At 42.5% G+C, this 27,519-nt stretch overlaps 1 protein-coding gene and 1 pseudogene across 1 annotated transcript in view; one reads left to right on the forward strand and one right to left on the reverse strand.

Annotated features, from left to right (window-relative positions):
- The window catches only part of PSTPIP2 (proline-serine-threonine phosphatase interacting protein 2), a 93,961-nt gene that overhangs the window by 41,164 nt on the left and 25,278 nt on the right, over positions 1-27,519 (reverse strand). The window contains 2 exon segments of the mRNA NM_001131892.1: positions 935-1,012; positions 15,555-15,655. Coding sequence (NP_001125364.1) covers positions 935-1,012; positions 15,555-15,655 — 179 coding nt within the window.
- On the forward strand, positions 4,020-5,947 carry LOC103892982 (U3 small nucleolar RNA-associated protein 18 homolog; annotated as a pseudogene).

The following is a 27,519-nucleotide window of genomic DNA, read 5'->3' on the forward strand; positions in this document are numbered from 1 at the left end:
TTACTTAGGATAGATATTATAAAATAATATCAACACAGACCTCTGGGCATCTCTGCTATCAACACTTGCAGAGACACCCAGAAGTCTATGTCCCCTCAGAGGTCCTAATGGGGACAAATAGGACATTGCCCTTCCTCTTGTCTTCTCTTGCTTCTAAAAAACACACACATACAATACACACACACACATATACACACACAGGAAGCCCTACTATTAAATTTGTAGTATAAATATACATAATATAACCCTACCTATGAAAAGGTGTACATATAAAAAAACTTCAAGAAAAACTTAGAAGGTATTAATAACAGGTTGTGGCTTCATAGTCCACTTTAGCCATTTTTCTGCTTGTCTTGATTTTTCACAATTGAAAATAAGAAAAAAAATTATAATTTTTTTTTAGGCCAAGTACAGTGACATGCGCCTGTAGTCCCAGCGACTTGGACAGCTGAGATGCAAGGATCTTTTTTTTTAATTTTTTGAGACAGAGTCTTGCTCTGACATCCAGGCTAGAATGCTGTGGCACAATCTCTGCTCACTGCAACCTCTACCTTCTGGGCTCAAACCATCCTCCCACCTCAGTCTCCCAAGTAGCTAGGACTACAGGCATGGACCACCACGCCTGGCTAATTTTTCTGTTTTTAGTAGGGATGGGGTTTTGCCAAGTTGCCTAGGCTGGTCTTGAACTCCTGGGCCCAAGCGATCCACCCGCCTCGGCCTCCCAAAGTGCTGGGGTTACAGGCATGAGCCACTGCGCCTGACTGAGGATCTTGAGTTTGAGCCCAGCCTGGGCAAAATAGTGAGATCCCATCTCCAAAAGAAATTTTTTTTCAGCCAGCATACTTCAACCTCCTGGTAACTCTGTCTGCTGAAGCGAGGGGGCTCCCAGGCATTATTAACCAACCTGGAAACCGGAAAAAAACTTGATACGTACTTGATTTCAGACTGTCCACACGGCTTCTTCCTAGAGAGGCTGAGCAGATCTTTGCCGTATCTCTCTTCAATTGCTGCCCTAGGGGAACAGAAGAGAGGGTTATGGGTCCTTCTCAGAGCTGACTCTTTGTTAAGACACAATGACCCTCCCCTGGAAAGCAAAACTGCACCTGTGACCATAGAAGCTCAGATACAACACCATTCTCTAAAATGCAAGACTCCCTCTGTATGTTAGAGAACAACTGTAAAAAGATCGATGGCCCTCATCTCTATGGTGGTCTTCTCCAGCTGGAAGTCCCTAACATGGACATTAGGTGAACATTACAGTAAAACTGAACATTTGTTTAAGTGGAATAAGAAATGCCCAACCCTCCTCCATCTTTTCTAAGAGTGCCCTTTACCATGCTATAGAGCCCTTCATTCACAAGCAATTCAAATACACAACTAAACTGTACCAAAGGAAGGGGGATTTCAGGAAAGAAACTCTGCAGTCGGCGTGCCCTGTAAAAACACTTATTGTTACTCAGCATTGCAGGGTCGGTCTCAGCACTAAACATCCTCCTTCCCCTTCCCCTCTCCCCACTGCTTTTTGTCACCATCTCCACTTCTTGTCTCAGCCCAGCCTTATATAAACCATACGATTAGGACAGAGTGATTTAGGCTCATCTACCCTACTTTTTTCTTCAGATTTAAAAACATTATATAAGTAATAAATGAATATATCCTCACAGTAAAAGACTATAACACCACAAAGGTAGACAGTCTAAAACACGCCAGCACCTTCCCACTCTCTTCCAGCTCCACTGCTCTCCCCAGGGGCAGCCACTGCCAAGGTTAGTAGTTAGCTTTCCAGTCCCTTTTCTCTGCATTTACATGCCCATATCTCACATATACACATATGTGTAACTTTCATGTTTATGTAATTGAGATCATTCTATTATTTGCTGTTCTGTTTTCACCTAGTAACGAATCATATAGAATGTTCCTTATCAGCACATAGGGATCCACCACATTCACAATATGCAGTTCTCTGTAGTACAAAGTCTCCTGAGTTATTTCCAGTTTTCACTACCACTAAAAAAAAAAAAAAAAAAGAAAAGAAAAAGACCTAAATGAACATCTGAATATCTGTGGACATATATCCACGGGCATCTCTGAGAGTGTCTCACTCTGCCACCCAGGCTGGAGTGCAGTGGCACAATCTCAGCTCACTGCGACCTCCGCCTCCCGGGTTCAAGTGATTCTCCTGCTTCAGCCTCCCATGCAGCTGGGACTACAGGTGTGCGCCACCATGCCGAGCTAATTTTTGTATTTTTAGTGGAGACAAGGTTTCACCATGTTGGCCAGGCTGGTCTCGAACTCCTGACCTCAGTTGATCCGCCTGCCTCACCCTTTCTAAGTGCTGGGATTACAGGCGTGAGCCACCACACCCAGCTTGAGAGTATTTTTCTGAGACTTCTGAGAAAGTGGATTTACTAGGTCAGGGGTAATAATGCATTTTAAATTTTTGAAAAATAGTGCCAAAGTGTCCTCCAAAAAAGTCTTCTCAATTTATACTTCCACAAAAAGTATACAGGAGCTCCCATTTCTAGGAATGCTGACCCACAGTGGATATAAATAATCTTTTAAAATTGCTACCCAGTGTGAGAGGAAGGTTGAAAAAAAGAAGAACCTCTTTTTGAATTTGCATTTCCCTGATTTCTAGTGTGGTTGTGCATCATTTTATACACTTATTGTTTATTTGCATTTCTTCTTCTGTAAGTTATCATCCAACTTTTTAACTGAGCATTTTGCCTTATTCCTATTAGTTTGGTAGAAGTTCTTTATAGACTATGTATATACAACTTATTCTTACATATGTTGCAAAGTTTCTCCCATCCTGTTGTTTGTCTTTTCTAAATAATGATTTTATCCAATTTATCAAAATGATACATGTTCATTACTCAAAAATAAACATGAAGAAAAGTACAGGCTGGGCATGGGTGCAGTGGCTGATGCCTGTAATCCCAGCACTTTGGGAGGCCAAGACGGGAGTATTGCTTGAGGCCATGATTTCAAGAGCAGCCCCGACAACACAGCAAGACCATGCCTCTACAAAATTAAATAAATAAATAAATGAAATAAACGGGTGTGGTGGTGCATACCTGTAGTCCCAGCTACTGGGGGAGGATAGGGCAGGAGGATCACTTAAGCCTGGGAGTTCAAGGCTGCAGCGCACTATGATAGGAAGGAAAAGTAAAAAGAAGAAAACCAACAACCCAAAATTCCACCAACTAAAACTAATTAGTATTAATATTTGATGATGATTGTAACGGGGATTTCTTTCTGCAGGTATACAAATAGGAAGGATGAACAGATGCATGCAACAAATAATTTTTAAAGAATAAGACCATATGGCCGGGTGCAATGGCTCACACCTGTAATCCCAGTACTTTGAGAGGCCAAGGCGGTGGATCACCTGAGGTCAGGAGTTTGAGACCAGCCTGGCCAACATGGTGAAACTCCGCCTCTACTAAAAATACAAAAAATTAGCCAGGCATGGTGGCGCATGCCTGTAATCCCAGCTACTTGGGAGGCTGAGGCAGGAGAATCACTTGAACCCAGGAGGCAGAGGTTGCAGTGAGCTGAGATCGCACTATTGCACTCCAGCCTGGGCGACCAGAGCAAAACCCCGTCTCAAAAATAAATAAATTAAATAAATAAATAAATAAAAATTAAAAAAAATTTTTTAAAGAATAAGACCATATGCTACATGCCTTTTAAAAACAGCTGGGGCTGGTGTTGTGGCTCACACCTATAATCCCAGCACTTTGGGAGGCCAAGGTGGGCAGATCAATTGAGCCCAAGGGTTTGAGAACAGCCTGGGCAGCATGGGAAACCCTGTCTCTACAAAAAAATACAAAAATTAGCTGGATGTGGTGGCATGCATCTGTAGTCCCTGCTACTCGGGAGGTGGAGGTAGGAGCCTGGGAGTTTGAGGCTGCAGTGAACCGTGATTGTGCCAGACACTGCCTCAAAAAAGAAAAGATGCGCGCATGCGCAGCGAGGTTCCACGTGAGCGCCTGCGTTTCTCCTTAAACCTAACGATGCCGCGGGAACTGAGGAGCTGAATGAAACTGGACAGTAGAACCCGAGCGAAGCCGAAGCGTTAGCCCGGAACGAGGGCGGACTGGAAAGCCGGAGCGGGGCCGGGCGGGCCGCCCCAAAAGGCTGCCCCTTCATCGCAGTGGAAACCGCCGGCCCGGCCAAGCGCGGCGGGCGAAGAGGAGGGACGGCTCCGGCAGCGGAACCGCCTGACGCTGGAGTGGACAAACCGGCTGTGGAGTGGTGTCTGGAGGAGCTGGTCTTCAGCGACGTCGAGGACGACGAGGACGTGCTGCTGCGGCGTCTCCGGGATCCGCGCGTTCAAGGACATGAAGGGAGACTCAGAAGCGGAGAATGAAGCAAAAGGTAATTGGGCACCTCAAAAGAAGCCAGTTTGGGTGGATGAAGAAGATGAAGATGAGGAAATGGTTGACATGATGAACAATCGGTTTCGGAAAGATAATGATGAAAAATGCTAGTGAAAGTAAACTTTAGAAAGACAAACTTAAGAAGCGACTTTAAGAAGAATTCCAGCATGCCGTGGGAGGAGTACCTGCCTGGGCAGAGACTAATAAGCGGAAAACAACTTCAGATGATGAAAGTGAAGAGGATGAAGATGCTTTGTTGCAAAGGACTGGGAATTTCATATCCACATCAACTTATCTTCCAAGAGGAATCCTGAAGATGAAGAACTGCCAGCATGCTAATGCTGAACGTCCTTCTGCTGCTCAGATCTCATCTGTGCAGTTCCATCCTTGTGCACAGATTGTGATGGTCGCTGGATTAGATAACCTGTATCACTATTTCAGGTTGATGGAAGAACAAATCCTAAAATCCAGAGCACCTGTTTGGAAAGGTTTCCAAACTTTAAGGCTTGTTTTAGTGCTAATGGGGAAGAAGTTTTAGCCATGAGTACTCACAGCAAGGTTTTTTATGTCTATGACATGCTAACTGGAAATTAATTCCTGTGCATCAAGTGAGAGGTTTGAAAGAAGATAGTGAGGAGCTTTGAAGATGTCTCCCCAGATGGGTCCTTCTTGGTCATAAATGGCATTGCTGGGTATTTGCATTTGCTGTTGATGAAGACCAAAGAACTGATTGGAAGCATGAAAATTAATGGAAGGGTTGCAGCATCCACGTTCTCTTCAGATAGTAAGAAAGTATATGCCTCTTCGGGGATGGAGAAGTTTATGTTTGTGATGTGAACTCAAAGAGGTGCCTTAACAGATTTGTTGATTAAGGCAGTTTATATGGATTAAGCATTGCCACATCTAGGAATGGACAGTTGCTTGTGGTTCTAATTGTGGAGTAGTAAATATAAATAATCAAGATTCTTGTCTCGAAGAAACAAACCCAAAGCCAATAAAAGCTATAATGAACTTGGTTACAGGTGTTACTTCTCTGACATTCAATCCTACTACAGAAATATTGGCAATTGCTTCAGGAAAAATGAAAGAAGCAGTCATTGGTTCATCTTCCTTCCTGTACAGTATTTCAAACTTCCCAGTCATTAAAAAGGAAACTATTTCTCATGTTTATGCCATGGAATTTTCTCTCAGAGGTGGATACTTTGCCTTGGGGAATGAAAAGGGCAAGGCCAGCTGGCCGCGGTGGCTCACACCTGTAATCCCAGAACTTTGGGAGGCCAAGGCGGGTGGATCACCTGAGGTTGGGAGTTCAAGACCAGCCTGACCAACATGGAGAAACCCCATCTCTACTAAAAATACAAAATTGGCCGGGTGTGGTGGCAGGTGCCTGTAATCCCAGCTACTTGGGAGGCTGAGGCAGGAGAATCACCTGAACCCAGGAGGCAGAGGTTGTGGTGAGCTGAGATTGCGCCATTGCACTCCAGCCTCTGTGACAAGAACAAGACTCCGACTCAAAAAAAAAAAAAAAGGAAAAAGAAAGAAAGAAAAGGGCAAGGCCCTGATTATAGGTTGCACCATTACTCAGACTTCTAAACAGACTATTTGAAGTCCAGTTGAGTCACAAGAGAAGCCTGTCTTGATATATCGTCTCAGAAACTTTCTCAAATGTGTGATAATATATGGAAAATGACTTATAGAGCCAACTGTGCTTAAGAACCAGTAATGTCTTAATAAACATGTGGCAGCTTTTGTTTGGGAAAAAAAAGTAAGAGGATAGAGATATTAAAACATTTTAAAAATTTGTTTCTGTTTTTGACCATTTTAGATATTTGACAGCATGCCGGAAGTGTTAGATAATGAACATTGTTGTACTTCCACCTCCTCAATATTGTTTACATTTTGTTTCATTTGTGTATAACATATTCTGTTCTCCAATCATATTTCCCCCAGTTATTTAGTCTGAACTATTTATTACAATGAATTTGAGGCTCAATAATTGTCCTGTTACCATAATTATTCATCCTGAAGATTTTAATTTGGATTCATTTCTTGCTTGACTAAATTTTATCACTACATAATCTTTTGCCGAAATAGTTCAAGGAAGGGGGTTGGTATTCCCTGAGTTCTTTCATATTTGAGACTGTTTACCTGTGGCCTTTATATTGGACTGACAACCTCACTGGTGTAATGAATGTTCTTAAATGTTTCCTCAGAACTTGGCTGAACTTGTTCCACTGGCTTCTGTCATTGTACAGAAGCCTGGGGCCATCCCAAATTTCCCCTGATTATTTCTGTATAGACAACTTGTTTTTTCCTTCCTGGATATTTGAAGAATTCTTTATTTAATTCAATAACTTAGCCAGGATGTGTGTTAACATTGATCCTTATGTAATCATAATCAGTATTGATTACTGTGTATCACAGTTTCCTGGTTCATAGTGTGCTCTTCAGATCTATTTAGTCCTTCCTTTCATGACATTTTTCCTGTATTATATCTCTGAATACTTCCACTATTCCTTTGGGTAAATTTTCTACTTGGGATCAGTTATCCAGATGTTGGATTGGCTTTGTTCTTGAGTTATGGGCTCTAGTTCTTTGGTTGCTTTTGCCTTGATATCTTTTTTCATTCCTTCCTTTCCTCCTTTTTTGGTGGAGATGCATTTGCATGGCTGTTATGTGATTTGGTTTCAGCTTGCTCCTGATACTGTGGGCAGCCCTATCTACTTGCTCTGAGACCATGCAAGTGATCTCTCCTCCATGCCTTTCTGGTCTTAGACAGTACTCAGTACTACAGTTTGAGCAAGAAACCTGTTTCTTCTCAGGCCTCTATTCTTCAACTCTACTTCTAAAGTTTTTCCAGCTCCTGACAATGTAAAGTGCACCTGAAGCTGACTCTAGTTATAGAAAAAGATGCATCTTAACTCCCTAGTAACTGTTTCTAACTTTCTGAATCTCTGTTCACTATATCTATATAAAAATTTATAACATGCTACAATGAACATTTAATATTTTTACAAGTAAAAAGATGTTCAGGCCATTTTCATTTTTAAAAATATATAATATACAGGCATTTTATCCTTTTATCCTCAGAATTATATCCATTAAGATTTCTTTAGAATCTTTTGTTTCCAAGACAAGAAGTCACTCACTCAGTTTCTTTCTTGTAAGAGGAAGGCATTGTGAATCTAAACATACCATAGGCCACATCTTGTTCCCCATGAAACAAGATGTTCTCCTAGAACCCGGGAAGTAATGAGTTCCAGCAAGCATCATGGTGTGCTTTTTGGAGAAAAGAAGGAGCTTTAATGGAAGTGAAACTGGAATCTCAGCCTCATAAAACCAGGGAACAACCACTGAGGTTGAGAGGGTATTTCCCCAGTAAATGGGAAGCAATGGGTCCAGGCAGGCAATGAAGAATTACTAGAACATCACAGAAATCACGCTTGAATAAGTAGGCCTTTAACTAGATCACCCTCCTACCACCCATCCGAATTTTTCTGTCTCATCTGATCATCAATTTGTCATTTATTGAACATCCACCATGTGCCAGGCATCGTACTAGGAGCTAAGAACACAGAGGTGACTGAAATATGAGACCTGCCTAGTAGGGCTCATAATCTAGCAGAGGAGAGAGATGCAAACCAATATTTTAGTTTACTATGTAACAAGGGCCAGATGAAAATGTACAAAATAGTACAGGAAACAGAAGGGGCAATACCATACCTCTTGCACTTAGCTGGCTACGCTTCACAAAGCTCTCCTTAAAAACCCCAACTCCCTTTGACCTCGCTTCTATCCAAATTCCCAGACCAGGAATAATCCATGTGCCATTTTCCCTTCAGCAACCCATGACAGGCTGGGTGCCGTGGCTCACATCTGTAATCCCAGCATTTTGGGAGGCTGAGGTGGGCAGATCACCTGAGGTCAAGAGTTCGAGACTACCCTGGCTAACATAGTGAAACCCCGTTTCTACTAAAAATACAAAAAATTAGCTGGTATGGTAGCGTGCACCTGTAATCCCAGCTACTCAAGAGGCTGAAGCAGGAGAATCGCTTGAACCCAGGAGGCGGAGGTTGCAGTGAGCCGAGATCATGCCATTGCACTCTAGCTTAGGCAATAAGAGCGAAACTCTGTCTCAAAAAAAAAAAAGAAGGAAAGAAAAAAGAAAAGGAAAGAAAAGAAAAACAACCCATGACAAACATCATCAGATATGGCCTTTTCCATCAGGTCTGAAAGCAGCCTCAGGATGATTCTCAATCTAGTGCTCCAGGTTGCCCCAAAATCAGAGTGAACTGAAAAGATGAAATCCTTTTGCCATAAAACCTGACACTTAAATATTTTGCTCAATTTTACTGTATATGCCATTCACAGCACCTCAACTGAATGATAAGTTCCTTGGGAAGACCCATGTTATTAGATCCAAGGGGCTCTCACAGAACATCTCATACAATGCAAATTTTACGGCTAACAAAACTGGAACCTAGAAAGGTCTAGGGCCTTGAATAATATCAGCACTGGCTAGTGAGGAAGCCAGGATTAGAAGGCCACCCAGGTGTCTAAACTCCCATCCCGATACTCTATTTCCCATGTTGCTCTCAGCTTCCAGTACATTCTTTTGGGCACAGGTGTTCCTCCCGCAAAATGGTTGCAGTCTCAACCCCCAGCATCTTAGACTGTGACCTTATTTGGAAATAGGGTCATTGCAGACGTAATTGTTGAGATAAGGTCATACTGGAGTAGGGTGGCCTCTTAATCCAATATGACTAGCGTCCCTATAAGAAGACAATGTGGGCTGGGCATGGTAGCTCACACCTATAATCCCAGCACTTTGGGAGGCCAAGGCAGGTGGATCAGCTGAGGTGAGGAGTTCAAGACCAGCCTGGTCAACATGGTGAACCCTGGTCTCCACTAAAAATACAAAAATTAGCGGGTGTGGTGGTGCACGTCTGTAGTCCCAGGTACTTAGGAGGCTGAGGCAGGAGAATCGCTTGAACCTGGGAGGTGGAGGTTGCAGTGAGCTGGACAGAGTGAGACTCCATCTCAAAAAATAAAAACAAAAACAAAAACAAAACAAAACAAAAAAGACAATGGGAAGACACAGGGGAAGAACACCACAGGATGACAGAGGAAGAGATGGGAGTTATGCAGCTGCAAGCCACGACATGCCAAGGATCGCTGATGACACCAAAAACCAAGAGAAAGGAATGGGACACCGTCTCCAATAAAGCCTTCAAGACAGCATGATTCTGCCAACATGTTGATTTGGGACTTCTGGCCTATCAACTTGTGAGAGAATAAATTCTGTTATTTAAAGCCATTCAGCTAAAGGCCATTGGTCCCAACAGCCCTAAAAAACTAATATGGTACATAATGGCTTGACAACTTGACCAGCTAATGCACGAAGGAATCTGTCATTCCCACCCTGGCAATCTGTCCTTCTTAAGGCTGTCCTGAGACATAGCTGACCACAGTGAGGGTCCCGGAAACAGAACTGTAGCCAGGGCAGGTTGACTATGGGACGTACAGGAGCTTATGGGGAAGAGTACAGAGTCCTGAGGCACCGGGGCTGTGGATCCCCCAGAGTGTAGGTATAGCTGCTGATCTACAAATGGTAAAGAATTCTGGGCATAAAGGTGTTCCAAAAGCATGCTTCCCTCCTCCCTACTCAGGGTCCTATTGCAGCACACAATTAAGAGAACTGACTTGGCTGCCAAGTTCCTGTTCTTCGGAGAATACACCCAACTTTCTCAAGAGACCATTAAGTAAAGTGGAAAAACCATCAGACAGGAAGTCAGTAGGAATCCCAGCTTTACTACTTACTCATATTGTAATCTTGGGCAAGTCATTTAAAGCCCACTAAACTTCAGTGTTCTTATCTGTAAAAGGAAGCTAATGATATATTCCTTCTACACTTAATATAACAATATTAGTAATGGTTTTGGAACTTGCCTAAGATCAGTGGGTACCATATACCCACTATATATTGTGTACCAGCTACTGTACTGGGCACAGTGTAGTGGTTAATAGCAGGTTCCAGGGCCCAAATTTTCTAGGTTTGAAACCATATCTACCGCTTATTAGCTGTCTGAACTTAGGCAAGTTCCATAGCCTCTCTGAACCTCAATTTCTTCAATTATAACATAAGGATGAGAAAACTTACCATACAGAGTTTTTATGAGAATTAAATAATATATACAAAACACATTGTAGCTTGCATAGAGTAAGCCTTCAATAAACAGCAGCTATTAATATAATCTCATTTAATCATCTCTAGCTACCCTGTAAGGTATGATTAACCTTATTTTTATAGTTCTCATTTTCTGCTCATATCAGGAGCTCATTATATAATATTTTGCCACATCTGGGGATCTGAGGGTGGGAGAGTCCATGGGCTTGGGCTACCAGTGATAAGATGGCTTCATTTTAATTGTTAACCAGCTGAAAGACTTCAGACTAAAGTCCTATGTAGAATATTTCCTTTAAAGAGAAATAAGGTCAGGCGTGGTGGCTCACACCTGTAATCCCAGCACTTTGGGAGGCTGAGGTGGGCTGGATCACTTGAGACCAAGAGTTCAAGACCAGCCTGGCCAATATGGAAAAACCCCATCTCTACTAAAAATACAAAAATTAGCTGGGTGTGGTGGTACACACCTGTAATCCCAGCTACTCGGGAGGCTTAGGTGTGAGAATTGTCTGAACCCGGGAGGCAGAGGTTGAAGTGAGCCAAGATCGCACCACTGTACTCTAGCCTGGATGACAGAGTAAGACTCTGTCTTTAAAAAAAAAAAAAAAAAGAAAGAAAGAAAAAAAAAGAGAGAGAGAGAAATAAAAGAAGAGGAAAATTTGACCTGGACTTGGAAGGATGGGGAGAATTTACTTAGGCGTCAAGGAAAAAGGAGGACTTAGGCATCAAGGAAAAAGGGGAAATACTGAAGTAAAGACGTACAGGCAGAGACATCCAAAGCATGCTTACCAATAAACCCATCTGGCTGAAATAGAGAGAATGGGTATAATGAGTGAGATTGTATAAACAGACAGAAAAGATAGGGAGAGTGTGTCTGTGCTGGGAACTAGCCCATCTCCCCAGATAGCCACCAGCCTTTTTGCCAGTGTTGATGAGTCATAAACACAGGAGCTGTATGAGACCCCCATCCTCACCACCCCCCGGAGCCATTCTGGGTTCTGTCACTTTCTAGATTCCCCTGGTAAATTACTTAAACCTCATCTACAAAGCTACACTTCTGTGCCAAGAAACCTTATGCAGCCAATATAAGTGCCAAAGGGATGTGTAAGCCGCGATGTTGTTATATTATGTAGCTATTCAGATGTTGGCTGTGGTTGCCAGCATCACCTCTATTATTGTTGTGCTTTTCCAGCTGAGAGAAGGGTAAACTAGATAAATTTACAATTTACTGATGGAGTGTTTGTTACTGTGTTTTGTTACTTACAGTATTATTTAATTATTATATATTATCCATATTAATTAATTTAATTAATATCATTTTTATTTAATTAATATTAATTAATATTATAATATTAAGTGTTCATATGTTATGATATTAATTGTAACAATTAATTGTAGTAGTTATTAACAATTATTGTAACAATGTAGTACTTATAAACAATTATTATAACAATTAATTGTTAACAATTATTAATTATTATTGTAACTATTAGTTGTTACAATAACTGTTCTCATCCTTATGTTACAATTGAAGAAACTGAGGTTCAGACAGATTATGGCATTTGCCTAAGGTCAGACAGCTAATAAGGGGTAATATGGTTTGAAACCTAGGAAAGTTGGGCCTTGGAATCTGCCCTATGTATCTAGCAAGCCTGCAATAAACAGCAGCTATTATATAATCTCATTTAATCACCTCTAGCTACCCTCTGAGCTAACCTTACTTTTATATGTCTACCCTGGATGCAAGAATCTGCCCTATGGGTGGCAAGAAAGGCAGCCTCCCTGCCCTTCCAGAGCAGCACACGGAGCAGCTCCTTGCACTGGGGTGATCGTTCTGTCCAACCCCCCATGAGTGCAGATGTATTTACTGCAATCCATCTGGGTGCAACCAAGGAAAAGGATATTTCCTAATTTCTGTAATGGAGGTAAAATGTGGCACGGAGGGGTGCAGTGCTGGGTTCCATCTAGGGAAGAGCAGTGCTGGGGAGCTCACCAGGAAGTATAGTATCTCCCCCTTCCCCTTGCCACTTTCTGGGCAGGTTAAACTGCCAGAAATTCAAGAGGCCCATGGTAGGACTCCGACACTTCTGGAAAGTCTTAAAAGTACCCCATTAGATATAAGGTATGTTTAGCCATGCACCACGTAAAAGTGTTATAAATGTATGCGTATTAAACTTGATGAACTCAAAATAATAAATAACATATGACATTGGACAAGAGGTGGTTGTTCAAAAATAATTATTACATATAACAGTCTGCTATCTTTGCCCCTGTATTTGTGTGTGTTTGCCTCTTGTCTCTAAGAACCACAAATATCCCAGGATTCTACATGTAATTTTTGTGTTTGTTTTTTGTTTTTGTTTTGAGATGGAGTTTCACTCTTGTTGCACAGACTGGAGTGCAATGGCGAGATCTCAGCTCACTGCAACCTCCGCCTCCTGGGTTCCAGTAATTCTTCTCCTGCCTCAGCCTCCCAAGTAGCTGGGATTACAGGCACGCACCACCATGCCTAGCTAATTTTGTATTTTTAGTAGAGATGGGGTTTCTCCATGTTGGTCAGGCTGGTCTCGAACTCTCGACCTCAGGTGATCCATCTGCCTCGGCCTCCCAAAGTGCTGGGATTACAGGTGTGAGCCACCACGCCTGGCCTCTACATGTAATTTATGACAGCTCAGTCAAATAATGTTTAAGACTCAAGGAGGTTGTTTCAGTCATATTAGATTATGGCACAAACGCAGCCAACTGAGTCCCAGTTCCCACAAGCATCCTGCACCCACCCAAACAAGAGGAAAGCTGGATCCCCACGCCTGGACTGTCCTTCTGCACATGAATTACCCTTGAACAGGACACAGTGGAGGAACAAACACAGAGGCTCAATGACAGCAGCTTCCTTCCTGCAAGCATGCCACCAGGCACAGAGGCCCAAAGCCAAGCAGGCCACACGCTCAGGGGCTGCATCTCCATGCCCAGGGCATGCCTATCTTACACTCTGATCTAATGCCTGCAGATTCTTCCCCAAAACTGGAAAACACAAGACTGACTTCCTTTTGCTATAAAACCCATGGGAGAAAATAGAACATATACTAGAAGTACAATATAAATAATCAATAATTTTTATTCTCCATTTATTTCCTACTCTTATGTATTTTTGTGAATCGTTTTTAAAAGCGAGATCTTAGCTTTGGGATCCTATTTGGACTAGTGTTTTTCAACTGTGGGTCACGACCCATTTGTGAGCCATAAATCAATTCAGAGGACTATGACCAGTAATTTTTTTTTGAAAGACAGGATCTCACTCTGTCACCCAGGCTAGAGTGCAGTGGTGCAATCAGAGCTCACTGCAACCTTGAACTCCTGGGCTAAGTGATCCCCCGACCTCAGCCTCCTGAATAGCTGGAAGACTAGCATTTTTAAATTAAATACAACTGGATAAATTAATAGGGTAGTCCTGTTTCATTGTTTTGTTTATGCATTTGTGTACTGGGTGGCTGTGTAAAATACATTTTTTTTGAGGGTCACATTCAAAAAAGTATGGAAGCCACTGATTTAGACAAACCCCACTGTATCAGGGGACCCTTGGATGGTCCCCCAGGCAGTCAGTGCCTGGGGTCCTGAGCCGACAGACACTTCCTTCCTCTGCAGATGTATTCCAAGGCCATTTCATTCCCAGGAGGAAATTTACAGCAGCCATAACTGGGGGAGGAACAGAAAAAAGCAGAGTCTTCTGCAATCTCTAGATCCTTCATGCTCATGAAACTCTTTGTCCTAGCACTGTTGAAGGAAGCAGGAAGCCCACTGCCAGTGTTTGTAAAAAGAAAGGCACACTTTTTAACTGGGTGTCAACTCTGTCAACCATCTTGGGTAGAAAAGAAGGGAGCTGCTCCCTTAAAGGGGGAGGAGCAGCAGCCAGCTCCACGGCACTGACAGTAGACGAGCCTCTCTCGGTTCACCCCTCCTGAGGCCTCCAGGTCCTCCAGACCTTTGGGATGGCTCAAGGGGACAGGCCTCACCACCCAAGGGCTGGGCAACCAGTGTGAATAAGTTTGATCGTTACCTAATTTTCTCTTGAGTAGAAAGTGAGAGAGTTGATGGAAAATGCTTTGATGTCTGTATCTCTGGGTTCTGAGCCTTTCACTTACTGCCTTACAAATAGAACCTGTTCATTAATTTGAATCTTGGCAAGGATCCTGATCTTTGGCCCCAAACTCTCTTAACATATTCTTTCATCCAGAACCTCTGTAAAATGGAATATTCTAGATCAATAAGTTTCCACAAAACTAAGTTTTGTTTTTTTAAAAATCTTATCCATTTTTAAAAAGAAGAAAAGAAAATCCTCTAAACCATGCCAGTTCCCCATGGACTACCATGCCCTGACACCCCTAGGAGCGTCATGATCGGCTTCACAGCTTTCCCACAGCTCCTCATCCTCCTGGTCTCTGAGCTGCACTCTGCCTCCCTCTAACCATGTGGGCCATCTGATTCCCACCTCAAGCTTGCTCTTCTCCCAGATATCCAGGTACTTCTTCACCTGTCAAATCCACCTCACCCTCTGAGGGCCACCACAAGGACCTACTCCTCCATGAAGCCACCCCGTCCTCTATTTTATTTCCTTCTTTCTTTCCCTCCCTCCCTCTCTCCTTCCTTTTTCCTTCCTTCTCCTTTCCTTCTTTGCCAATCCTCAGCAGTCTCTTCCTCAGCAGTCTAAAAGCTACATCATGGGGTCTTTCAATGTTATTTGTACCATAGTACTAAGTATATGTCTTTTCTTACTATAATTCGTTCACAGTTTCATCATAAATCTTATGTGTCAAACTTGTTTCTAAGAACTTTAGGACAGAAGTATCATGTACTTCTCAGGTATCATTCCATAACCTAGAGCAGAGGGTCTTCAGAACCATTAAACACAAATGAAAAATAGGAAATTGTTCCTTGTCTGTTTGGAGACATCTTGGCCCACCCTCTTCAGAGAGGACAGAGCATCGTACCTTTCTTTTAGAAAGTCTTCAAACTCTTTGCAGTTCTTGCGGCCATTGTTCAGATGTTGGATAATGTTGTCATAGCCGATCGTGCTGAGGATGTCTGCACTCTGGGGGAAAGACAACATGGCATCAGACCAGGAACGGAAGGCAGCCCCAAGGCCGGAGAGAAGATGGGACAAAAGAGGTGGGAAGCTGGCCATGGAATGTTGCTGACTCACTTTGAGATGGCGCAGGGACCCCCTTAGGAGCCTGTCAGGCTTCTCCACCCTCACCCTGGAGATGAAGGAACATGTTTCAGTTCCTTCAAGGAAAATTCTAGGTATCTAGCTAGCCCTGCAACCAGAAATTAGGGATGTGAATGAATAATCCACCAACCAAGCCACCCAAGTAAGTCAGGGTCACAAGATATTTGGTTCCCTATAGAAACAAAGATAACATCTTTATGTACATCCTTGAGTTGTTTTTCAGAAACCAGGACTCTCACCTGATGAGAAATGCTGATCACAGTCATGTTGACCTTCGACAGACTGGAACCAGAAAATGTATAAGGAAGTTCCACAAATTCCTCAGCCCCTAACTCACTTTGGAAACCCCCTCATTCCTGCCTTTAAAAACCCTTGCTTGTAAGCCATCATGCCCCTTTTCCTTGCTTGGTGCCCTGCAATAAATGCCTTTCTTTCTGTAACTGCAAACATTTGTGTCAATGTTGGGCTTTGCTGTGCCCAGTGAGCAGACCCAAGTTCAGTTCGGTAACACTTTACCTCCAAGACACAGGTAGCTGAGAAGAACAATGGAAGAAGTAAGAACGCATGTAGTGTGAAAGAGTTTTTTAATTGATGAGACTGAAGGGCCACAAAACAGGAGGTGACAGATGAATCACAGGCACATGGATGAGGGAGCTGGCTAGGCTGAGGTCCCTCTATGGATCCTCTACTGAAGCCCAAATTCAGGCCAGGAGAGGGAGAAGGAGCTGGGTGCCCACTCCAGCCTTCTGTCATGTGCTTCCTCATACTGCCGGATGGAAACTGACTCACGCTACAGGACCATGTATGCTGGTGCTATACAATTTTTACTCTGTCCTTAAACTTGCCACTGAACTTGACCCTGATAGCTCTTCCTGCCACCAGTTAGCGCTATTGAGGGTCAAGTGTATCTCTACAAAAGACAAGCAGCTCAGAGCCAGGAGTCAGGAACCAGCACTCAGGAGTGGGGGAATGGGGCTGTCTGTCCACTGGGAAGCATGAAGCATGCTCTCCGTGGTCATTGGCCCCAATTAGGGGAGAAGGAATATATATATACACACACACATACATACATACATATATATGTGTGTGTGTGTATATATATATATATATGTTTTGTTTTGTTTTTCTTTTTGATACAGGGTCTCACTCTGTCGCCCAGGCTAGAGTGCAGTGGCACGATCTTGGCTCACTGCAACCCCGCCTCCTGGGCTCAAGTGATCCTCCTGCCTCAGCCTCCTGAGTAGCTGGGACTACAGGGACGTGCCATCATACCCAGCTATTTTTTGTATTTTTAGTAAAGGCAAGGGTCTCACCATGTTGCCCAGTCTAGTCTCGAACTCCTGACCTCAAGCAATCTGCCCACCTTGGCCTCCCAAAGTGCCAGGCGTGAGCCACCACGCCTGGCCAAATTTTTAAATTAGCAGTTTATTTATATTTTATTCTACTGTGCTTTCCAAGGTTGGAGGGACCAGGCTAAGTCCCCCAAACCAGTAGCCTCAGATGCAGTACATTTTAAAAATCAAGCCAACAAGTCCCCAAACCAACAAATCAGTACACTAAATAACACTCCAAAGTGTCCCCTAAGGAGGCTGGTTCCCTCCTTTCTACCCCCGAATGCATACAATGGGTTGTCTGATTCAGACTATAGTCCCTAAGAGGTTGGTTAGCTGGCCTCTGGATGTTCCCTGGGGAGTTTTGAACTCATCCACCCCATCCCAGCCAAGGCAGTCCAACTCTTCCCAGCGCCAGTTTGCAGAAGGAAGTGTAGTTCTGTATGGGATAAGGGGTTTCTAAAGATACCTCTCTACCCAGCCCTGGACACTGGAGAAGCAGAATTTCTCTCTTACATTTGCTGCCACTTATGATGGCCTAGTTGAGCAGACAGCAGTCCCAGAAAGACCCAGCAGGACCCAGGCCTGGGGCTGATTTCAACTTGGCACCCTAATAAGCCATGTCACCTTGCACTTTTCAAATGGACCTATAAAATCATCAAAACTTTTACAAGTTATGAATCTAAGTTAGAAATGTTTAATTCTATGCTTTGTGACGGTTGTTTGAGCACAAATTTAGACCTTAGAAAGCCCAAAAAACAGCTTCCACCAAAGCCTCATTTGTCCACTGGCCTCCTCCATACATACTCCTCTGTCTTAGCCAGGAAGGCATCTAACTGCCCCTGAAATGCAGCACTCAGCAGCAGCTCTAAGACGATGCTAACATTATCCTCTCCTGAATCCAGATCTAGCCCCTCAATTCCCAGGTTTTCTCAAAGTCTTCTCTGAGTAGCCCCAATGCTCCCTTCTCTAGGTTCTCAGAGTCCCCAGCATCTGAATTTGTTATTTGCTATCATGCCTGTGAATACCTTTCTGTCCCCACTCTACTGCAAGTGCTTGCAGCTTCTTTCAAGTTTTGAACTACCCCTGCATCCCCTCCCAAAAAATCTTATTATTCACATCAAAGGCCTACAGTAAAATTCTGGAGAATGAAAAGGCCTATTGTGCTTGCTGCCAGATGCATTAGAAGAGAACAATGAAAACAGATTCCTGAGTGATGAATGAATGCGTACCAAATGGTCAGTGTCAAAACTGGTTTGTAGACAGGAGTCTTTGCCCTTCCCAGAGAAAAACATTGAGATTCCTCTTTTCTTTTCTTTTTTTTCATTTTGAGACAGGGGCTCACTCTGTCACCCACGCTGGAGTGCACTGGCATGAACATGGCTCACTGCAGCCTCGATCTCCCAGGCTCAAGCAATCCTTCCGCCTTAGCCTCCCAGGTAGCTGGGACTACAGGCACACACCACCATACTTGGCTTTTTTTTTTTTTTTTTTTTTTTTAAGTAGAGTTGAGATTTCGCTATGTTGCCCAGGCTGGTCTTGAACTTCTGAGCTCAAGCGATCCTCCCGCCTCGGCCTCCCAAAGTGCTGGGATTACAGGCATGAGCCACCACACCTGGCCCCTTTTTCTTAATTAAGGATGAGGAAACTCTTTGAGTGGGACTGCACAGGTGGAACTAGGCCAGAGTTTCCTGGAAACACAAACCAAAACCACAGACCTCCCAGCTGCCAGCCTTTAACAAACCCAGAATTGCTGCTTCAGAGGAGTGGCTGGACTACAGAGGCAACCAAGAAAGGAAATCCCCAGGAGAAAACAAAGATGCTGAAGGCCAAGTTAAAGTGGTGGAGGACTTGTCTGGAAACTCCTGCCTTTGTTACTCAGAGAACACGAGTGGTAAGTTGACTGACAAAAATAAGAATAGGAGGGCCAAGGAAAAGGGCTGCACGATGCACCAAGACATCCTCTAGCATGTACTATTTGGTATCATGAGTTAACATCTTTTAAAAGAATCATTTAACTCCTTAAAGGGCATCTGGATTATGCCCAAACTATCATCCGCAGTAGTTTCCATATTAATACTGTTTGAGAAATGTCTGTTAATTACATATCAACTAATACGAAGTACTAAAAAGTTTACAAAGCCAGCATAAGACAGAGTTCCTGCAATCAGTTCCTACCATTCATTTAGAGAGTTAGTACATAAAATAAACATGTGTGCACAAGGAAAATTAGAGGCCAGTATATAAGACTATACAGAGAAAATATGTAATGAATGCAGTAGACGAGAGAGGACTGGCTAGGGTCATCAGAGAAGAGAGTAATAAAATAAATATTATTTATTTATTTTAATATTAATTATAATATAATAAGAAGAAGAATAAATAAAATTTAAATTGAGTCTTTTAAAATGGCTAGCACTGGCCAGGCACAGTGGCTCATGCCTGTAATCCCAGTACTTTAGGAGGCCAAGGCAGGCAGATCACTTGAGACCAGGAATTCAAGACCAGCCTGGTCAACATGGTGAAACCCCATCTCTGCTAAAATACAAAAACTAGCTGGGCATGGTGGCACACGTCTGTAGTCCCAGCTACTTGGTAGGCTGAGGCCAGAGAACTTGAGCCCAGGAGGCAGAGGTTTCAGTGAGCTGATATCGTGCGACTGCACTCCAGCCTGGGCAGCAGAGTGAGACTCTGTTTCAAAAAAATAAAACGGCCCGGCGCGGTGGCTCACGCCTGTAATCCCAGCACTTTGGGAGGCTGAGGCGGGTGGATCACCTGAGGTCGGGAGTTCAAGACCAGCCTGACCAACATGGTGAAACCCTGTCTCTACTAAAAATACAAAAAATCAGCTAGGTGTGGTGGCACGTGCCTGTAGTCCCAGCTACTCGGGAGGCTGAGGCAGGAAAATCTCTTGAACCCGGGAGGCAGAGGTTACAGTGAGCCGAGATCGTGCCACTGCACTCCAGCCTGGGTGACAGAGAGACTCCATCTCAAAAAAAAAAAAAAGAAAGAAAGAAAGAAAAGAAACAGATATGTGAATAGCCCTATATGTTTAAGGAAATTGAATACATAATTTAACACTTTCCCACAAAGAAAACATTAGACCCGGATGAATTCACTGTTGAATTCTATCAAACATTAAAGGAAAAAAGTAACACTAATTCATTCAAACTCTTTCAGAAAATAGAAAAATACTTCTCAACTTGTTTTATGAGACTAGCATAACCCTGTTACCAAAAAAAAGATAAGGGCATTATTTAAAAAAAAAAAATAGAGAATATTACAGAAAAATATCTCTTATAAACAGAGATGTAAAAACCTTTACCAAAAAGTATAACACATTATGATCAAGTTAACCAAGTTAAACTTTTTTTTTTTTTTTTTTGAGACAGAGTCTCCATCTGTCGCCCAGGCTAGAGTGCAGTGGTGCGATCTCGCACACCGCAACTTCCCCCTCGTGGGTTCAAGCGATTCTCCATCCTCAGCCTCCCAAGTAGCTGGGATTACAGACATGCACCACCACACCCAGCTAATTTTTGTATTTTTTTAGTAGAAACAGGGTTTCACCATGTTGGCCAGGCTGGTCTCGAACTCCTGACCTCAAGTGATCTGCCATCACTTGAGGTGTGCCACCATGCCCAGCTAGTTTTTGTATTCCGCCTACCTCGGCTTCCCAAAGTGCTGGGATTACAGGCATGAGCCACCACGCCTGGCCTAGTTTAACTTTTGAAAGTCAATTAATATAACTCACCATATTAACAGAAAAATATAAGAAAAGTCATATAATGCAGAAAAAGGATTTGAAAGACTTCAATACCATCTCACAATAGAAAATCAACAAATCATTAAGAGAATGGAATGTCCTCAATCTGACAAATAGTATCTACAAAAAGCCTCAGCTAACAGCCTATTTAAGGTGAAACACAGAATACTTCCTTCCTAAGATCAGGAACAAGGCAAGGATGTCTGCTCTCACTACTTCTATTCAACACACTCAATGTCCTAGCCAGTGCTAGGCAAGAAAAAGAAATAAAGAACATACATATTGGAAAGGAAAAAGTAAAACTGCCTTATTTGTAGACAACATGATTATGGACATAGAAAATTCTAAGAAGTTTACAAAAAAGTTACTAAAACTAGTCAGTTTAACAAAGTTGCAGGACACAAGGTCAATATACAAAAATCTATTGCATTTCTATATACCAGTGGAAAAAAAGGAAAGAAAAAAATGTAAACATTTATTTATATTAGCATTAAAAAGATAAACTATACAGGGATAACACAAGAAGTTTTGCAAGATTTCTTCACTGAAAATTACAAAAGGTACAGCTAAAAGAAATGGAAGAAGACCTAAATAAAGGTAGGTATATACCATGTTTGTGGATTGAAGGAGTGAATATTGTTAAAATATCAATTTCCCCAAATTGATCTATAGATCCAACACAATCCCATCAAAATCCCGAAAGTCTTTTCTGTAGAAATTTGCAAGTCAAGCCTAAAATTTATAAAGAATTACCAAGGACCTAGAATAGGCAAAAAAAAAAAAAAAAAAATCATTTTTTTAAAGAAAAACAAAGTTGGAGGACTCATACCACCTGACTTTGAAACTTTTTTTGACCCGGGTGTGGTGGTGCACACCCACACCGGTAGTCCCAGTTGCTCAGGAGGCTGAAGGAGGAGACTTGCTTGAGCCCAGGAGGTTAAGGCTGTAGTGAGCTTTGCACCACTGCACTCCAACCTGGACGACAGAGCAAGAGCCTGCCTCAACAACAACAAAAGAACAACATTTTTTGAAGCTATGGTAATTGAAACAGTATGTACCTTTCAGAGGATAGACAAACAGACCAACAGAACAGAATAGAATGCAGAAATAGACTCACTTATATATGGTCAACTGACTTTCAACAAAGTTGCCAAAGCTATTCCATGGGAAAATGGTAGTCTTCCCAACAAATGACTCTGGAATAACTGCATAAACTTGCTGGGGGGAAAAGCCTCTACTCTTTCCATGCTGCAGGGCCTCTGAGAACTTATTTCTATGCTCCTTTTCACCTCTTCTATCCTCCCATGGCTTCTGGGCAGAAGCATAAGGAGTAGAGGGGAAGCAAACAGCACCCGCGTCTCCAAAGCCACCATCAGGGTTAGGGGTCCCGCTGCTGAGCATCTGCACATCTAGTTCTGTGCTGCATCTCCAGCCCACTCCTCTCATGATGTCTGCTATACAGCCTCTATAGACATGGGCTCCAGGGATCAGCAGGCTAGAATCACTCAGGCAGCTTGATAAACATGCAGACCCCTCAGTCCCACCCCAGCCCTGCTAATTCTGAACCTGGGGCAGGGCATGGCAGTCTCTACACTTCTGTACACCTTCCAAGTGACTTGGAATGCAGTTTGACAATTGTGGCCATACAAAATATAAAAGGCTAAAAGAACCATCATGGTTCCTGCCTAGAGGAGCTTATAAGAAGAAGAAAGCAGGATGCAGGCCTGTGAAAATAAAGAACACTACAGAATGGGGAGGTGAGAGAATGACTGTCAGAAGTGCAAAGAAGAGGCCAGAGAAGACCCTCCATGGTTTGCATTTCATTGTTTAAAAAACCTCCAATCTTGAGTAAAACATGCAAGTTGGCAATGATGGCTTTTGGAAGCCCAGAGAGCCCCACTAGAACAGGGAGGAGGCCAGTTACTTTGCATCTCATACAAAGGCTGCAGTTTGTTTGGTGCCTGGGCATAGGGTGCATAAGTGCACTGCACTTTGCATTAAAGAACCACAGCATGTTCCACAAACACAGTGAGACAGGAGCTCTTTCTATGTTTTACAGGTGGAGGAAACAAGGCACTAGGAAGCTTTCCTTATTCGCTTTCCTTGTCACTGCTTCCAACCACTATGAAAAATTTTAATTCTCAACTAACAATATTATCCAAATCTCTCAGTTATTTATTAAGAGCTATAAAACAGCAGACTTGGGATAAAGACTACGAAGTTCATGTTACCTCCCTATGCTGTCAACCTTGATCTTTCTTTCCTGTTTACTTACCACTCTATGAAGTACAACCAAATGGATCAAATTCTGTATATATGGATTATTATTAATTAATATTAATAATTATGTCTAGGGCTAGGCGCGGTGGCTCATGCCTGTAATCTCAGTACTTTGGGAGGCCAAGGCGGGCAGATCATGAGGTCAGGAGTTCGAGACCAGCCCGGCCAACACAGTGAAACCTCGTCTCTACTACAAATACAAAAATTAGCCAGGCATGGTGGCACGCGCCTGCAGTACTCAGGAGTACTGTAGCCTGTAGCTACTTAGGAGGCTGAGGCAGGAGAATCGCTTAAACTCAGGAGGCAGAGGTTGTGGTGAGCTGAGATCACGCCACTGCACTCCAGTCTGGACAACAGAGCGAGAATGCGCCTCAAAAACAAAAACAAAAATATGTTTAATATACATTGAGTACTTGCTGTATGCCAAATAGCATATCAAGTATTTTGCATGGAATATCTTGTTGAATCCTTACCACAATCCTATGACATATGTATCATTATTATCTTCCTATAAAGGACAGGCCATTGAGGCTCAAAATCTGTATTTTGAAACAGACCATAGTCTGAATTTTTAAACCACTCAACTACATAGCTTCCCTTATTTGAGGACAAGGAGCATATCTAACTCTTTGTCCACTAGTCCATTTCCTTTGCAATTCTAGATGGAACACACCCGGGCTTTCATGCTACACTTCGGTTTGAGTGGCAGTTCTACCATTCACGTACTATGTGACTTTGAGCTAAAGACTCAATCTCTCTTACTGTTAATTTACTACACTGTAAAATGGGGATTATTGGAAGGATTAAAGGAGATCACATGCTTTGAGTTTGTCAACTGCTTCAACAATTAAAAAAATGAAGGACAACACATTTGGATTTTTCAAGACCAGGCACGTTAGCAGAAAAGGATGTGTTTATAATCTGAAGTCTTTCTCCCTACCTCCATCCCTTAATGGCAAATTGAACTTTTTTGTTTATCGCACATCTGTTCCCAAGCCACACTGAAATAACACATGATCCACAGAAACAACAGAAAACAGGGAGGGGCCCAATGAGGAAACTGGAGATTTGTAAGAATTTCTGCAATAGAAAAAGCAGATGGGACTAGATAGACAGAGGTCAGATAACCATGTGAATTTTTTCATTGAAAGCAAACAATGGTGAAATAAACATAGCCTGTTGGCTATTCAAAAATGTGTGTGTTGTCATCTGGGAAGGAGTTGGAGACGTGTCAGGTATACCTCAGCAAAGGATATGAAAATGACTGTTAGCATGTCAGTATGTTCAGCTGTGTTCTCCCAAGCCTAAGGTCAAAGTCACTATAATGGTTGCGTCCCTCAACCTTCTTAAATAATAGTAGTGGACAATGCAGACAAGCATGAAATTCCACCCCAGTTCCTGCGTCAGTGTTATTCCACAAACCCACAATCTGCCCACCTCGCATCCTACAACCCTCAAAAATCCTCAGCGTCATCTAGGCTAGATCCACACTTGACATTTTCACATGTCTAAATGTCCCTACTCTCAAGTCAGCAGGTCATTTAAAAAGGCAACTTCACTCGATTCAAAATAAGTTAAGTGAAAGTAGAACCTGAGAAAATGTGCAACCCAAGAACACATTAGAAAAAAAAAAAAAACTAGAAGAATATGTACCAAACACTGAAAGCAATTTTTCTTCTTAGCACTTTTCTATGTTTTCTAAACTTTCTACAATATACTTATACTGTGTTTATTATCTGAAGCCTTTCTCCCTACCTCCATCCCTTAATGGCAAATTGAACTTTTTTGTTTATCGCACATCTGTTCCCTAGCCACACTGAAATAACACATGATCCACAGCAACAACAGAAAACAGGGAGGGGCCCAATGAGGAAACTGGAGATTTGTAAGAATTTCTCCAACAGAAAAAGCAGATAGGACTAGATAGACAGAGGTCGGAAGACAGTGTTCCAACCCAGACAAGACAGAGAAGGAAATACACAAACTTTTCCAACACAATCCTAGAACTTAAGCCCCCAAGCTCTCCATCAGCAGAGGCTGAAACTAGAGCTGCCTCGGAGAAGTCGGCAGGGTGTTTGGAGGTCACTGGAAACCCAGCCAATGGCCTGCCCCACTCCAGGAGGAAGCAGAGCAGCTGGTTGTGACATTTGTGCCAAGGTTGCAGTTGGTCCGAGGACTCCACCCCGCAACAGGCGCCTAACATGGGCATGAAAACCAGAACAGCAAAAGGCACTGTCCCCAGCAGTCTTCAAAGCTTCCACAATAAAAAGAGAAAAAAAAAGGTAAGCACAGCTCTGAGGCCCTCTAAATGCCCTCCACTTCCTGGGCAATGTCTTTCCCAACTTCTCACTACAGACAGAGATAAAAATATCAGAAATCGTTAATACAAGTATCTACTTAGAAAACCAGAGATTAAAGTGAAAAACTGGGAACAAAATATAAATATACAAAAAAGCAACAGCCTTCTTGTATGTTAACAGTAATCTTTTAAAATGTAATTTAAAATACAAAGATCCTGTTCAAAATGCCAACAAAATCTTTAAAATGCCTAGAAATAAGTCTTTTTTTAAGTGAAAACAGGTTTATTAGGAAAGTAAAGGAACAAAAGAATGGCTACTCCATAGGCAGAACAGCCTAGAAATAAGTCTTTTTGAAGCAATACTAGCAAACATTGCCAAAGAACACAGAGGAAGACCTCCATACAGCCTAGAAATAAGTCCTAGATGAAGATGGAAGGAGTCAATTCTACCCAAATAAATCTAGAAAGTTAAAACAATTCCAGTTAAAATCAAAATTCTGGGATTTCTTTTTCAATGTAAATGATCTGCCACCGTGCCCAGCCAACCTAAGTGATTTTGAACACAATATTTTGACTATGTACTCCTAGCCAAAGTTTTTTTAAAAAAGTACAAATATGAAATTCTAGCTTGTTTTTCACAATGGTATGGTTAGCAATTCTGAAACTGCTTATTGTGGATAATGGGAGCCAGGTTTCTCATAGAAAAAGGAACAGTGGCATGCTAGAGCTGGCTTACTTAGTGAGAACCAATTGTACACATCTCTTTCTAATTCTCCATTCAGTAATGTCATGTTGCTAGCTTGAAACTGGCCATGGAAGGGAGCTTTTATACCATGAATGCTGGCAAACATTGCCTATCAGGCTTTTTACCCACTGGAGAGCCAGTTGTTAAACATCTGCCAGCACACTACTAGAAGGGAATGAAAACTACAAGTGAAGGAAGGCTAGAATAAACCCTATGATGTTGAAATGGAATTGGAGGTATCATCATGCATAAATGTATTTCCTAGCTCTGTCTGTTGGGAAATCCTGGAAACATACAAATTGCAATGAGCTTACCTAGAGCACAAATCTTAGTTTCTAAGTATTATTCTCTGCTTAATGGAACCAGGACTCTTTGGAGAAACAGCAGATTCCAGAACTGGGGCAGGGAAATTACCTATTAAGCCTGTAACATTTCGTGCCAGAGCAAGGAAGTGCTCAAAGAATGATGAGGATATATCAAAGGGAAATAGGATCCAGTTTAAAGGAGCTTCCCACTGTGCAAATCTAGGACAATTTGGACATCAAGATTAATAATGATGGTAATGGTCGGGCATGGTGGCTCATGCCTGTAATCCCATCACTTGGAGAGGACGAGGCGGGCAGATCACTTGAGGTCAGGAGTTTGAGACCAACCTGGCCAACATGGCAAAACCTCTTCTCTACTAAAAATACAAAAGTTAGCTGGGCATGGTGGTGCACACCTGTAATTCCAGCTACTCGGGAGGCTGAGGCAGGAGAATCACTTGAACCTGGGAGGCGGGGGTTGCAGTGAGCCGAGATCACACCATTGCACTCCCGCCTGGGTGACAGAGTGAGACTACATCTCAAAAAATAAAATAAAATAAAAATAAAAATAATTTTAAAAAAAGATGGTAACATATTATAATGTGTCAAATAAAATAAGAATCCATAATGCATTAAATAAAATAAGAATCCATGAATCCACACTAACATGGTGGGGAGGGGAGAGTAGAATGCCAGTTTTATTATGTAGATAGAATTAGAAAACCACCATATAAAGATTTATACATGATTGTTCACAGCAGCTTGATTTGTAATAGCCAAATTCTTGAAACAACCCAAATGTTCATTAGTAAGTCCAGGCTGAGTGTGGTGGCTCATGCCTGTAATCCCAACACTTTGGGAGGCCGGGGCAGGTGGATCTCTTGAGTCCAGGAGTTCAAGACCAGCCTGGGCAATGTGGCTAAACCCCGTCTCTACAAAAAATATAAAAATTAGCCAGGCATGATGGCACAGGCTTATAGTTCCAGCTACTCAGGAGGCTGAG

The sequence above is a fragment of the Pongo abelii genome, chromosome 17 (assembly GCF_028885655.2).
Source record: "Pongo abelii isolate AG06213 chromosome 17, NHGRI_mPonAbe1-v2.0_pri, whole genome shotgun sequence".
Classification (NCBI taxonomy): domain Eukaryota; kingdom Metazoa; phylum Chordata; class Mammalia; order Primates; family Hominidae; genus Pongo; species Pongo abelii.